This window comes from Neopsephotus bourkii, unplaced genomic scaffold, assembly GCF_033783945.1.
Source record: "Neopsephotus bourkii isolate Nb327-2 ecotype Australia unplaced genomic scaffold, CSIRO-AGI_Nbou_v1 NB_244, whole genome shotgun sequence".
Taxonomy (NCBI): domain Eukaryota; kingdom Metazoa; phylum Chordata; class Aves; order Psittaciformes; family Psittacidae; genus Neopsephotus; species Neopsephotus bourkii.
The window spans coordinates 787840-803398 of record NW_026900754.1 but is presented as its reverse complement, the minus strand read 5'-3'; the positions used below and the strand labels follow the sequence as shown (position 1 = coordinate 803398).

Here is a 15559-nt window from a genome sequence, read left to right as displayed (position 1 = left end):
TTTCTGGCTGCTGGATCATCATATCCCAGTGTGGAAGAGGACAGTGTTGTGTGGATGCTGATGAACAGGCAAAGGCCAATCAGTTTCTTCTCTCAGCCCACCCTTATTCTTCTCTGGAACTTGTAAGAGTTAATATTTTTTGTATTTTTTATTGTAGCATAATAACAAGACAAACAATGAATAAAGTGAGGTTATCCATGTTTGGTACTCTTCAGAATATAACCACACTTTGCATTTTACTTTTTCCTTTACATATAGAAATACTAGATTTCCTAATTATACATTCCCTGTATTACTCTTTTATCACTGGTTTTGCTGCTAATTTTTGCACTGAGTTAGATGGAAATCACTTGTGATACTGCTTGCTGAACAATGCACTGTGATTTTTCTTTTAAATTTATTTCCATGTGTAGTTTTTCAACTATGTTTAAGTTCTTACAGTGTTGGTGAAACTGTAATTACCTAACTGAGGACGTTGTTGAACAGTTTTCTGTGGCAGAACCCTACATGCTTGTCTGACCTGTTGGACTGATGTTAAGCGGTTCTTGTCCAAATTTTGTATTGAAAAAATCCAGTTGTGCCAGAAAAATTGTACTCCTCCATAAAAAAAAGAGTGAGCTGTTTCAGTTACCTTCAGTATGTTTGGATTTTTCTTTTGCTTTTCCTGATCTAGCGGAAGGTATCCATGCCCTTGCAGGGGGGTTGGAACTAGGTGATCTTTAAGGTCTGTTCCAACCCAAGCCATTCTGTGATTCTATGAAATAAATTGCTTCCTACACAGACAGAAAGCTCTAAGGATGCAGCAGCCATAGTGACCTCTCTGTTCCCCACAAACCCAGTCAGCAGCAGCGCTGGATCACTAGAGGGATGCAGCCCAGTCATCTCAGGGGGAAGAGCAGTCATTGTCACATGCCATCCCCAAAAGAGGCAGCATTAACTGGATAAAAACACACTATGGAACACCAGGCTATGAGTGTTGGGTTTCAGTACTTTTATTTGGCAACATTCTATAATCTTGCTTATTTTAACAAAAAATTTACGCCTAATGCTCGGAAAACTCTTTGATAGGCTTCACATTTGCACACCTATATGAGGCTTTAGCTTTGCTCAACATGTTGACTGATTTTGGGTTTTTGGCATAACAAGAAACACCCCACCCCTGAACAAGAAGGCAGTGGAGCAGGAAGGTTTAAAAGTATCTTATTGTAGCTTGGATTTGTTTTATTTTTAATAATATGCTAAATTTTGTCCATACTTTTCAATTATTACCCCACAGTAAAAACATGAATGATTCTAAATGTCAGTTTTGTTTAAGATGAGCTTCACTTGTAATTAAGAAGTTAATTGAGAATAAAATCAAGTCTCATTTTTTCCACATAAACTATCCAGATGAAAAGTAATGGATGAAACCTTTCTCATTCAGTAAGTGTGTTTCTGCTTATTGTAATTGATTTTCAAAGGATTTTTTTCAATTCCTGCATAGTCTGGTCACAACTCAGACAAATGGCTTTTAATTTATTTTTTTTAAGTGTGAATTAAATAAAAGTGAAGAAAACCTTGGTGTTTAGATTTCATTGCTGAATGAAGGTATTGCACTTTTATGCACTTGCTGTGGCTAACCTTGTGCTAGTGGCTAACAGCACAGTTCACTAGCTAACATGGACTGTTTCAGTACCAGACTGGAAAATTGCTTTTTCTGTTGTCAGAAGGGAGCATTCCACTTCTCCAGCCTGACACCTAAACATCAGGCAAATCATGATTTTATTCCTAGACTAACACTAGCTCATTCCTTTTCACCAGCATTTGCTTGCCTAGGATTAAGACAAGGAGAGTCCCTCTGACTTGTAATACCTGAATGTTCTGTTTATTTTTAGAAATACATGCAGGAGGCAAGGAGTTTAGGAAAAAATTTAAGGCAGCCCAAACTCTCAGACCTCTCTCCAGCTGTGATTGCACAGACCAACTGGAAATTCGTGGAAGGGTTACTGAAGGAATGTCGTGTGAAGGTAGGTCTTCCTCCTCTACTCTCCCCTCACACTAAGCCTACATAGCATCCACAAGCGGCATCCTCAGAGTCCTTCACAGCTGGAATGGCGTTGGTGTGTTGATATACCAGCCCGCTGCAGGGTGGATATCCCTTTAGTGTTGTATCTTTCAACTATTAGGGAAGAAAAGAACATGTTATCACTCTTCTTTTTATGCAGTCTAAGTTGGTGGAAACAGTAAAAAGAACAAGAAGGAGAATCAGCATTATCAGACGTCTTAGGGAGAATTTCCTTTGATTGTTCATATTTCCATTTAACCTAAACATAGGGCTTGAGACCCTAAGTCAAAAGGGAAGCATTCAGCATGTGCAACTGTTGTGCATGTTGTTTATGCAGAGCAAATTAACTACAGCAGTTTCTAATGTTAAAGAAACTTGTGTAGCCATGGAAATACGACTTTTTTGTGTCTCTGTGTCAGTTGCAGTTGAAACTCTAATAGCTGTAACCAAGTATTGAGTAAGGCTGAAAATGTATCTAGTCTATATTCTGGTTTTGATAGTGGTCTATTATAGATCAGCAGTGGGGGTATAGGGCAATAAATAAAGGGTATAGAAATAGGACTGCATGGAGTAATCATGCAATTATTTTGTTTATAATTCTTTTTGACTTACTACCTCTGTAAAGAGATTTAAAGTTTCTCTGGTCAGGCCATTAGCGGTGGTCTCTAGATTAAGCATGTTTAAGTAAAATAATCTATAAGTTCTTTCCCTTTTTGGATAATAATTTTAGAAACCTTTTGAGATTTTTTTTTCTTTCCTTATTTTACAGACTAAACGTATGTTGGTAGAGAAGATGGGCCATGAAGCAGTTGAGCTGGGACATGGAGAAGCCAACATAACAGGTCTGGAGGAAAATACGTTGATTGCTAGTCTCTGTGATTTGCTAGAAAGAATCTGGAGCCACGGTCTGCAGGTCAAGCAGGTTGGTAACTGGAAACTCAGGGCTTTGTGTGTACAGTACTCTAGCAAATACTAAATAACATCTCTACCTTTTAAGCTGCTACTCAGTGGTATCATTCCAGCATAAAGTGAGAGTAATCTTTAGGTTCACGGTCCCTGCTTCGTATCTTGTAAGGGTTTGGGGTTTTGTTTGGGGGAGGTTGCTTTATTTTTTATTCTTTTAATTTGACAAGTACCTATGGAAATAGCAGTAATGATGTCAAGTAGGTGTTTGGTTTCTTCTCTTTCAACCTTCGCATAAGAAACCCAGGGACAGGACAAAGAAACGAAGTGGGAGGTATGACTGCTAGGGCAGTGGGATGGTCCTGTACTTTTCCTGAGGTTTCACGGTCCAAGAGAGAAGGGTTGGTTGCCATTATGGAACTTTTTACTTACTGAAATACCATCCCGTTATTTTGCCATGTTCACTGGCCTGTTTTCTTTTGCCTGATCTATTTAAAGCTATGTACTACATATTCAATTTGCAGGGAAAATCTGCTTTGTGGTCCCATTTACTTCAGTACCAGGAGAGAGAAGAGAAGCAAGAGCATAGTGCAGAGTCTCCAGGTGAGTACTCGGCAGTTGACTCCATGAAGGGTCCATCACAGCAAATGAACTTGGGTCTTGAAGGAACTGTGCAACCACATGAAACCCATGCTGGATTTTCAGTGTATTAGCTTGCTAATACCACATTTACGTTTTGAGACCTTTCATAATCATTGTGAAGATGCCGTGATGTCTGAACAAAATAGGTTGACATTGGAGGTAAAGAAACTACCTATTATCCCTGTCTTGAAAATCACTTGATATCTGTTCACTACCTGAATTCCCTTGTAATCAGCACTGAGTGAGGTATGAGAAGCAGTGCTTCCACAGGAGATGATTTCTAAAGAAGCTGAGGGTGTGGAGCTGTGTCTAAGACAGCTGACATTTTTCTTCCAGCGAGCAAAATCTGTTTCAAATCCCAATGTGAATAACTCCATGTTTAACAAATCCTTAGACTGGTGGATGGTACAGTTCAGAAGTTGTGTAATTAATCTCTGACCGTCAGTCTAGGTGCTCAGTTTAGGTCTTGGCCCTTTGCAGTCACTAAATCACTTACGTGTTGTGACAGAGGTTGGTTTTCTGATGTTCTTGACACCTCCCTGCCCAGTGGTTGCTGATGGATATTATAATAAAAGTCTCTGAGCTTTAGTGGGTCTTTTTCCAAGGATTCCCCAGTTGTCCCAGTCCTGCAGATGGGAACTTGTATGATCGGTCCTCAAAGACACATCTATGGACAAACTAGTCTCACTCATGAAAAGACTTTCTAATAAGCTTCAGTGACTAATGCACTGAGCAATCTGGCTGGCAGGCGCAAATTCCTGAGCGCAAAATGTGTTACCACAAAGCAGTTTGATCACAGTAGTGGAGCACAGAAATGCGTGGCATTCTTAGCATCAAATATGCTACTGTAGCTTTATTCCATCACGTCCTTCTCAGTTGTGAGCTTTCCATAAAAGCATATTGCTAATAAAACTGATTGCCATGCAGATTTATATTAATGTATTTCACATACACAAGAGGAAGCTAAATCTGCAACTCCAGTGCTGGATTAAGGAAGGAATATACTAAGCATTTTTCATTTTGTCTATTTCTACATTTCCAGGATAGCGTTAATGATAATACACAGAAAGACTGCAGTTACCAACCACTTAAGGTTGTTTTGTAAAACTAATGCATTGCAGACCATTACTGTAATTTTATGTTAACGTCATGTATTTTCTCCACCGCAGTTGCTGTTGGAACAGAAAGACGGAAGTCTGATACAGGAATTACTCTGCCTACTTTGAGGGTTTCCCTGATACAAGATATGAGGTACGCACTTTGTTTCCTAAAGCATTAATTGTGGTTTTAATTGTGTAGCATAAGGTAAAGGTTCTTACTGGCTTTGGGTCTACAAAAGCTAGAGAACTAAACCTTCTCCTCAGCCTGCATTAATATCTATAGTGTTGCCTTCTCATTTTGCAAAACTTTTTTGCATGTGCACTTGATTTATTTTAGTAAAAAAACAATGAAAAACACACAAGCAGTATGGGTTGGGAGCCAATAAGAGTAAGGAGCGAAAAATGGTGGAGGCCCATGTGATAGTACCAGGCAGAAGTTCCTCAGGGCATCTCCTTGATAAAGCTGCTGCCAGGTCAGGCCACTGTCTGGACACTTCACTTGTCATGGTTAGGGATGGCAGTGAGGTAAAAGTGCCATGGAAAGTGGGGAGGAGTGATGCAATAATGCTCATCTGTAAAAAGCTGCTAGCAAATGCAATCTGTGAGACAACATGAGTATTGTTTCTTGTAATACAGCGTCCTTCCGCCACGTAAAATAGGGCAAAAAATCTTATGGTAAAACTAAGATTAGTTGCAGTTAATTCACAAAGCCATGGTTACAGTGATGTGATCTTTGCTTTGTGTCTTGTCACATCAGAAAATTATGTATCTGTAATATCACACAGATTAGTCAGACTTCTGAAAGAAAGTAACTGTACTTCCCACCTGCAGTGTGCAACCTGTTAGTTTGACATTATGTAGTCTGAGTCTTGTGCTTTGATTCTGAAGAATATGACAGGCCACATAAGGCTAAAATTGCATGCGAAAGAGGGAGGAGGAATATATTGTATAATTAAGAGCATAATGCCAAGAGGTCATTTTGAATGTGTGTCTATCATTTTAGCATCCCTCTCATGGGACATGGCAGCTATTTACTTGATTCAGTCCTCTGAGGCTGATGGGCATGTAGAGGGTCAGGCTGAGGAAAGGATGAAGGAGGATCTGGAGCGGAAACTGATGTGCTGGACAGGGATTCCTGACAGAAGCCCATGTGTGCTTGCTGTTGTGTGCATGGGTTTTGTCTTCCATGTACTTCCACTTAAGAATGAAAACCCAGCACAGATCTGAGCTCTCTTGCTTAAATTGAAATAATATTTCTCCTGCTTTTTCAGGGAAACTCTGTTCTGCTTCTGTGAAGAGTTTCTGTTCTGCTTTTCACAGAAGCAGAACATTACCTTTTACAATACCTTGGTTATTCATGATTGTCTACAAACATGTCTGGTCATAGAAAATGCTGGGCAGATGGTGAGTTGAATTTGCCATCTATAATCTCGTGGCATACTTTCTTCTGCTTGGAATGACTGTTGCTTAGTATTTGTTTGCACGCACAGATTCATGCTGAAGATAAAAGAATGGGTAACTATTAAATTGCCAGAGTTGCTGCGCTAACTGAACTAACGGCTAGAGGATTAAGCATTGCCTTAAGCACAGCTTGGTTTTGATTCGGAGAAAACTCCAGGAAAACTTTGATGGCTGATGCAAGGTTATGTAAACAACAAAAGGAGTCACTCTCTGAATGTGCAATGAGCCTGTGCTGCAGGCAACCTCCTGTGTCCTCTGCCCCCTCGCAAAGCCAGGCATCTTAGATGTGGTAAGGAAGATGCTCATGATGTTTATTTTGGTTCTCTGCATGGAGAGTCTCTGCACAAGAGTGTTTGGGGGTATGGCCTTCAGCCTTTTCCCTGGATGAGGATCTGCAGCATCTCTCCCACCCCTGCAGGCTCTTACTGCAGCCTGCCTCCAGCATGGCCTCACCCATCAGGTACATTGCTGAGCGTTCAGCTAGACAGGTCAGGGCCAATGCAACTCCCTGAAACCTTTGGTCCAGCTGGGCCTTCCCCATGGGACAAGCTCTTCCTTTCTGCCAGCGCTTGCCTTCATGCCTGTGTTGTGCCTCCCCTCCTGTGTCGAGCTTGCAGGAGAGGATGTGGGCCCCAGGTGCTGGGCCCACAGCAGTCATGCTTAACCTGCTGCAGTTAAAAGAAGCTGAGTTAGAAAGGACCTGCTACCTACAAGGGATGAGCTAGTGCAGCTTGTTTCTGACTGCACTGCAATGGGGAGCATGCACACCATCCTCAGGGCCATGGTGATATTGAGCAGCTGCAGCCTCTTCTGTCAGCACAGCTATTTGCAGAGGGTATGTCTCACCGTTCCTCAGGCTTACATTTGACAGGGTAAATAGATTTTTCTTTATTGCTAATGGGATTAAAAGCAAGTCCCAACGTAGGGAGTTGCATGGAAATTGCTGTTCAGTACCCTGACAAGAAGAGTTTGCTGTGCAGTGGTGAGCAAACAGTGCTAATGCTTAGGTCACTGATAAAAATAGAGCTGTTCTGACTCTCACAACTGAGGGTGAAATAAATTTGAGTTCCCAAATGCTCTGTTCTGTTAAACTCTGCTTTGCTGACACCAAGACTGATAACTGAATCTTTTTTATGTCTCTGTCAATCTGCATGGTTGCAGAGCCTTATTTTTCCCAAATGCACGGTTATTGCCAATCTGGTCTGAACCACATACGGGTAATGAAGAGGTACAGAACATGCATGGAATGAGGTTGAGTCCATCTGTACTTGAATCTTCTCACAGCAAAATAAGATATTCTACTCAGTGTTTCATCTTAGATGTAATTCAAGTGGAGCGCTGGGAGGGAAGGTGTGGGAGGGAAATGGTAGTCTGTGCTTTGATCTTCCCATCTCAAAAGACTTGAAATGTCTGAGTGAGTGTCTCAATGGATGTAGTTGAGTGTAGTGCGCATCCCGTTTCTCAAGGACTCACGTGCCCAGCTGTCTGGGCCGGAAGGTCAAGTGCTAGCTGCGAAGCTCTGAGCCAGGAAGGGCTTTCCAGAGCCAGGAGCAAGGCTCTTGGCAGTGATTCAGCTCACAGGCATTGCGGCTGACAGAGGGAGGCTGCCAAGCTTGCTTATAAAGGGCAAGGACTAATACATGAGTGTAATGTACCCTCCTGCATTTGTTTTACAGGTCAGAAAAAGTCAGTACTTCTCACCTGGTCCATCAAAGATCTATCTGTGTGTCATGTTAGGAAACAGAAAAGTTTTTTCCTTTCTTTTTTTTAAGACGAGTTTTAAGTAACCTAGGTTTTGCCAATGGCAATCCACCGTTACTCTTATTGATTGTTCCTTCCTGATGGTTCTTCTGATATGTACATAAAGCACCAAGCTGTATGACAGAGACACCTCAGCTTGGATTGCAAGGGTAGACCTGCATTTTGAGGATTCAGTTTAGGTCAGCCTGTAGAGAACAGTGTTGCTGAGCTATACCTGGTGTATCCACTTCATTTGTGCACAGTGAGCTCTTATTATCTGGACAACACTAAGTTTCAGTTTGCAAATTTGCCCTCAAGGTCCTGGTCGTGCTATGGTAAAGAATCTCTATAAACAAGAGAGTGTTTTTCTCAAATAATACAGGGTCCAAATATAACGCAAAGCACGTGGTTGGTGTAACAGATGGGGGAAAACATGAGACAGTGAGACTATGCTAGTGACGTAAAAAGCATCAGTCACAGCATGACTTTGATGGATTTTCTTTGGAGTAAATACTGCCACATTCCCTAACACTCAGCAATGCATGGAGAGCCTTCAAGGAAGATGCAGGAGTTGGAAAGTAAGCTACAACAGAGATAGTTAAGGCTCAGCTAGTGGTACTTGGAGCCTGCCACAAAGGTTTGGAGGGCTGAACTGCCTGTGCACTTAACATGTAAATTGCGTGAAAATTAAGAAATTGCAGCCTTTTCTTTCCTCTACTGGGAAATGTTACTCTTGTTTTGCTGTTTATTTAACCAGGTTGGGGGGTTTTGCAAGTAACTTTGCCCTGCCATGGCAGTTCTCTTCCTCTTCTAAAGCTCCCTGTGCTCTAAAATTGGGTTTCTGGCATTCTCCAAGCTGAAATAAGGGAAGGCTAATAAAAGAAAAACAAAATCATAGAAGAAAGCCCCTATGGAATAGTTCTGCTTTCCCACAGACCAAGCATGAGGAGGGCTAGTCAGATTGTCACACAAGGACCTCATATCCCAGAAAATGTGATACTGCTTGTGAGTGCCTGTCACTCGGTTTACCCCAGTACTCTTTTTCTCAGGTTTCCCATTGCAGCTGCCATCAAGGGGTTTGTTAGAGCCTTCAGGGTAAATTGTGGTTTGAAGAAACTCTTAAGCTATGTATTTCTCTTTTGCCCTCCCAAACATACCCATTTGTGTTGGCAGCTTGGGGAGCAGCTGTGACAATATAACTGGGTCTCACAAGGTAGCTGCTTATTTAAAGTGTTAGCACTGTCCATGAGGACTTCTACCTCAGGCAATGCAAGGATGAGCAAATCTACCCCTGCTCACCTTGGCCAAGCAAACACCAGGACACAGAGCAGCTGATATGGGCTGTAGTGTGCCCAGGTTGTACCCTGCTGTGCCTGGGAAGGGCTGCCCATGTCCCCAGTGCCCTGCTGAGTGTTTGTTTTCCAGTTCAGTTGCTGCATCACACTGGATGTTGCCATTTAAAGCATGTAGAATTTTTATGATTCATCTGTTATTATTATTTCTTTCCCACCTGTTTCAGGCATGTTCAGAACATGAGTGAAATAAAAACTGATGTGGGACGAGCCCGAGCCTGGATAAGGCTTTCTCTGGAGAAGAAGCTTTTGTCTCAGCACCTGAAGCAGCTGCTTTCCAACCAGGCTCTTGCCAAGTAAGCTGGCTCTTTTCTTCAAGCTTCGCTTTCAGGTCTTCCCTCAGTGGTGTGTCAAGGTGCTGTGCAGGTTTGGGTTGCAGCCAGGCACCGTGTTTGGATAACGTGGATTCCAGCTAGAAGTGATTTAAAGGCAGAGGTTAGCTGGGGGAGAAGGTTCTGCCCATCCAGTAGGGCAGAAATCTGCTTACCTGCATGGAAAACATCATAATTTTCAGGAAGGAGGTATTAGGTGCTGGTCAGATCAGGGTTTTGACCCAAGCCATTTTGCCACCCTACAGTCACTGTATCTTGTGCAAATGAAGCAGCAGGCACAGGAATGCCCCTTTTCTCACAGCAGCCCTGTGTTAGGTTGCCTCACCCCCATCCTGACAGCCATGAGGTGGATTAGAGGCCAGCTCTCCCAGCCACTCAGCAGCTGCCCCAGCTCTGCATCCTCTTTCAAGCACAGGCACTGCCCGTGTAGATATTCCTTGAATTTGTTTTCTCAAAGCAATGCATTTAGAAGAAACTAACCAACCAACCAAAACTGTATAAAAAGAAAACATCCTAACAACTACATGCAGTTCTGGCACTGTGATGAGTTACATGGCATGATTTATGCCAAAAGCTACCAAATGGGAAGAAAGAGGAGTAGGTAGAGACAATCACCTCTTGGGTTATCCATTTAAAGTCACAGTGGCACGCCTGTCTTTTCCTGAAGTTTCATCTACATCTATCTACCTCAGCAGATTTTTGGGAGTCTGATGCCTTCACACTGCAGGCAGTGTCACAAGCTCTGTGCTTTCTTGGAGCAGGGCCAGGTTATCTCCTGGTGTGTCTTTGCACTGCTTTGTTGGTGGTGTACACTAGGTTCACTGAACTGAAAGAGTGTTGGGAGCACTGCTGCTGCTCCTCAGTGCCTTCCCTGGTTTGGTGCCTTTTGCTTAGTTTTCTGTGTTGCAACAGGATTGAGCAGGAGGAAGATTAGGTTATTAGACAAGGCTATTCCACAGTGGGAAGATACAGGGAAGAAAGGAGGTTGCTGTATGCTGGTTCAGGTCTGCTGTGGTGGGTAGTGTTAGTTTACCTCTGTGCTTTGCATCAAAACCTGATCCTTTAATGAGATGACCCCTCTAGCCTTGCTGTGGTAGCATGGAGCCAAGAGTGATCTGTAAAACAGATGTGTAGCAAATGCTCCTGATGGATTTCCAGCAGCCTGTGTTAGCTGGAGAATCTCACTTTTCATACCTCCCATTAAGATCAACTCTTCATTTGTTTCTACCAGGAAGCTTTATAAGCGTTACGCTTTCCTGCGCTGTGAGGAAGAACGGGAACAGTTCTTGTATCACCTGCTCTCACTCAATGCTGTGGATTACTTCTGCTTCACAAGCGTCTTCACCACAATCAGTGAGTTGGAGAATCAAATTTTTCCCCCCTGAATAAAAATTATTTGCTGCCATGATTTGTAAGGGATGATGGTGCTGGTGCTGGGACCTGAGCTGACAAGCTCTTATCTGGAAACCTTGGTTGTTGCTGCTGGGCTCATGGGTGCTGGGTGTTGCTCTGGGAAACCAGCTGGAGAGCCAAGGTCATGTGGGAGTGCTGTGGAGAAAAGCATTACACAGAGGAGAGCAATCAGCATAGAGTGCCCATGTAGGGCTTGATTTTCCTCACCCAATTGTATAGGCTCCTTGATCTTCCCTCCCAGACAAGTACATCCTAATGCTTCTTTCTGGCCTCTGCAGACTGAGGAGGTGGAAGTCTTGGAGGATGAAATACAAGGCACTTTGTGCTCTGATGTATATTTTAAATCTCTTTTTGTCTCTCTTCAAATGCCAAAAAGATTCCCTCTCCCTTCCTGTCTTGTAAGGAGAGCAGAGATTGGATTGAAGTCTGAGAATGAATCTTTGTCTCTCTAGCACTGGGCACTGCAGAGAAGGCAGGGACCCCATCAAATGACCTAATTATTTGGACTGACTTGGCAGCCCGTACTCTTCATTTCGCTGCCTGCTCAGAATGAAGTGAAGCAAGTTTTAGGTGGCTGTCAAAACAGTCACTCATTCTACTTTTTCTCCCCTTAAAGCAATAAATCCCCTCAGAACTAGCACAGTGCAAAGAGATTCACTCATCCTTGATTACCTTACTTCTGTGGGGCATCCAGCTTGACAGCTTTCCCCTGTAGGATCAGCACCTGGAATTTGAGGGTGTTTTTTTGAGTGCAATATCATTATATGGCATGCACAAAAAAGTGAAAAGCCTGCCTTATCTTCCCCAGTCAGAAAGGCAGCTTGTGAAACATATGGAGGGTGAGCCTTGCAGTGCTAATGTGCACTATTTGAGTCAAATCTGAATCCAGAGGGGTGGCTTGGCCCTGTCTTGAGAATGTTATGGGTCGTGCAGATTTAAAAGCAAATTATTTTTTTTTTATAATAACAAGAAGCAGCAGCATAAAATCATAGAGTTAACAAAATCATAGTCACAGAATGGTTTGAGTTGGAAGGGATCTTAAAGCTCATCCAGTTCCAACCCCCCCTGCCATGGGCAGGGACACCTTCCACTAGACCAGGTCGCTCAAAGCCCCATCCAGCCTGGCTTTGAACACTGCCAGGGATGAGGCAGCCATACACATGTACGTATTACAACAGTGGTGATGATGTTTTTGAATGGGTGGATGTCCACGGAGACAGATAAGGCTGGAGGCTTCAGCTGTGCGGTTGCCAGCCATGCCGGCATCTCTGACGTTCCTCTTCCCCCCATAACCTTTCCCTTCGCCCGCCGGGCCCCGCCGCAGCCGGGTTTACGCGTTAGCCCTTCAGCCTGCGGCCGGTCGCTCCTTGCACCGGCCAGACTCTCCGCAGAGGGAGGCCGGTTCTGCTGCGAGGCTGCAGCTCCACCGTGCGGCGGCACCAGGCCCCTCGCTGGGGCTGTCCGCGGTAACGATGCCGGTGGGAGCTCCCCAAGAGCCGGGCTGCAGAGCCGCTGCTCCGACTGTACTGCGGCTGCTGCTGTGACCCTCGGTGAGACGCACTCTGCGTGCTTAGCTCGGCCCCTGTGGGAGGAGTGCTCCTCGACAGGCTGCTGAGGCATAGGACAAGACTTTAACCTTCAAGGGAGAGGCTGGAGAAGAGAAAGCTGCATGGAGACCTCAGAGCAGCCTTCCAGCATCTGAACTACAAGGACTCTTCATTAGAGACTGTAGTGATAGAACAAGGGATAATGGGTTCAGACTTAAACAGAGGAAGTTCAGGTTAGATATAAGGAAGTTCTTTACTGTGAGGGTGGTGAGGCACTGGAATGGGTTGCCCGGAGAAGTGATGAATGCTCCATTCTTGGCAGCGTTCAAGGCCAGGTTGGGTGGGACCTTGGGTGACATGGTCTACTGGAAGGTGTCCCTGCCCAGGGCAGGGGGTTTGCAACTAGATGATCTTAAGGTCCCTTCCAACCCAAACTGTTCCATGATTTTGCAAGAGATGTGGTTTACTCCAGAAATCGTGTTTACTGCAGGAGGGAAAAAGTTCAAGGATAACTTATTTCCCCCATTCTGTTCTTAGTGATCCCTTACAGGTCAGTGATAATTCCCATCAAAAAACTGAGCAATGCAATAACCACGTCAAATCCATGGATATGTGTATCAGGGGAACTAGGAGATACAGGTGTAATGCAGATTCCTAAAAACCACCTAGAAATGACATTTGAGGTGAGTGCTCACTCTTTGCATTTTACTTTTTGATTTAAAACATGCTTCCAAATAAGTGTTGATTTGCTGAGAGTTTATTTTCTTAAGATCACAGCATTTCAGATGCTGTCCAGGTTTTCAGGGTTGCTGTACATACAGGTACGTACAGGCTAACAGCACTGCCTGCCCCTCCTCTGCTAGATGAAAGTCGAGCATACACTTTTAACTACAGGCTTCACTGCTCTCCTTGCCCCAGCCCAGGCCTCCTCTTCTCACCTAGCCAATATATTTCTATATCTCATTCCCTTCCACATTTCCTTGCCCAGTTTTCCCTTTCAGCATTCATTTCTGACTCCGCCTTTCCCTCGCAAGCTGCTTTTACCCTCTTTCAATGCGTCTTCCCAGTTAAGCATCACCCAGGTCCCTTTCTACCTCTGATGAGTCCCAAATTTCTTTTCCTCCTTATCCAGCATTGCTGCTTTCCTTCCAACCAGCTCATTTAACCCCTGAGTTTTTCAACTTCCTGGCCTCAGGTGCTACCCCCTCAAGCCACAGACCTACCCACCATCACCATGGGCTTCTCCATGCTTGCTGTGGTTTTCTCTGCATTTAACTATCCAGCATTCCCTTCTGCTTTCCCACCCATCAATTACAGGTTGGCTTAGTGCCACCCAAAGCAGCTGGTACTGGGAATTGCAGGGAAAGCCCTGTCAGGCTCCTGCAGCTCCAGGCTGTACGATATCCAGTAAGGATTGACTTTTTTTAAGAAAATTTGCTACTAAAATTAAGGTTGTGTCCATTGAGCATATGCAGACTGTTCTTCAACAATAGTAAAAAGAAAACCTCTTGCCAAATAGAGGTAGATTTTGACAGGGAGAGGATATTTTCCTGATACAATAGCTGCCTCTCAGATACCAGTATTTCATAGAAAAGATCCTCAGGCTTGTACCAAGCAAAATGACATTTAGACATTTCTAAGGACCATACCAAGACTATTCTGGATTATTCCTTTGGCTGAAGTTTTCCTAAAATATCAACTTGAACAGCCACCCACTATGGAAAATGCCAGCCCAAGCTGCTTGTTTGGCAGTGTTAGAAGCAACGAAAACCAAGGTCTTGAAAGGGAAATGTTTAGGTTATGTTAATAGATGTCGCTGCCAGCCACAGGTACAATTACATCTTGCACTGGAATTCACAGTCCCTTGTTTTCCTTGTTCTGTATCTTTACGATAAGAGTCTCATGTTAGTGATTTTCATCTTGTCCAACAATAATCAAATCAATCTTTGAAAATAATAGAGGATCTAGGGACTGCTTCATAGTGTAGAGTGAGTCAAGTGAAGGTTAGGATGCTCCAAATGAACTTTTGAAAAGCTGTTTATAGTAAATATCTATTTCTTGCACAAAAGCACGCCTTTTTGTCACCTTAGCTCAGAAATGTGTAATTAATACTCAGAAATAGTCAGTGAGTGTTCACAACAAAGAATGTAACTTCTTCACAAGCTTTTAATGCTTTTATTTCAGGTTATTTCTTTTCTCCTGCTTTAATTATTCTGCTTTTCAAAATGCTTTGCATGTTTGGTTGAAAATACTCGCTGTATAGATCAAAGGAAACTGAATAAAAACATAAATTTGAGACCATATGTGTGCATGTGGTGGTGGTGGGGATGTGGTCTGTTGTTTTTTAAATTAAGTGAAAACTGTTATTCATTTCAGTGCCAGAACTTAGGGAAGCTGACGACCGTTCAGATTGGTCATGACAACTCAGGGCTACTGGCCAAGTGGCTGGTTGATTGTGTCATGGTCAGAAATGAAATAACAGGACACACGTACAAGTAAGCATCAAGTTTTAATTTTCTTTGTCTGAAATTCTTACTTGTTAAATCTAGAGAAAGCAAGGAGGTTTTTCGTCGGTTGACGGAGCACTGTGGGCTGATTTGGGTACCTGGTAAGGTTGGGCTGGTCTCCCCTACCCCAGTTCTCTCATTTCAGAAACCCTAGTCGAAGTCAAATAATCTGACTGAGACATGAATGTAGGATTTGATTTTCTTTGCATCTTTCTGAGACAGGACAGACAGTATGGATACTGTTGAAGTGATTCATATGCTTGTGTCTAATAATTAAATCTCTCGATTTAAAGTAGTGTGGTAAATTGTGCACAGATGAACTCTTTAAACCCCCAAGAGCTGGATTTATAGTTCAGGGCAATTCTTTTATGTCTTTTTCATTTTAAAGATATTCAAATGTCTAAGTACTGTACAGATGTACAGAAAATCAGATTGCAAGAAAATAAAAGGGTTTGATGATTTCTTAATCTTCTGTTGAGTTCATACCTCTTGTATTGATTGAAATGATCTCCTAATGC

The 15559-nt window shown here is 43.2% G+C and overlaps 1 protein-coding gene across 6 annotated transcripts in view; it reads left to right on the top strand.

Moving 5' to 3' along the window:
- DENND5B (DENN domain containing 5B) overlaps positions 1–15559 on the top strand; it is a 113848-nt gene that overhangs the window by 92363 nt on the left and 5926 nt on the right. For all 6 annotated transcript variants that reach the window (XM_061345835.1, XM_061345836.1, XM_061345837.1 and 3 more), the window contains 8 exons: positions 1875–2006; positions 2814–2966; positions 3472–3550; positions 4759–4840; positions 9410–9538; positions 10806–10927; positions 13072–13217; positions 14911–15029. In XM_061345835.1, coding sequence (XP_061201819.1) covers positions 1875–2006; positions 2814–2966; positions 3472–3550; positions 4759–4840; positions 9410–9538; positions 10806–10927; positions 13072–13217; positions 14911–15029 — 962 coding nt within the window. The remainder of the gene's footprint in view (positions 1–1874; positions 2007–2813; positions 2967–3471; positions 3551–4758; positions 4841–9409; positions 9539–10805; positions 10928–13071; positions 13218–14910; positions 15030–15559) is intronic.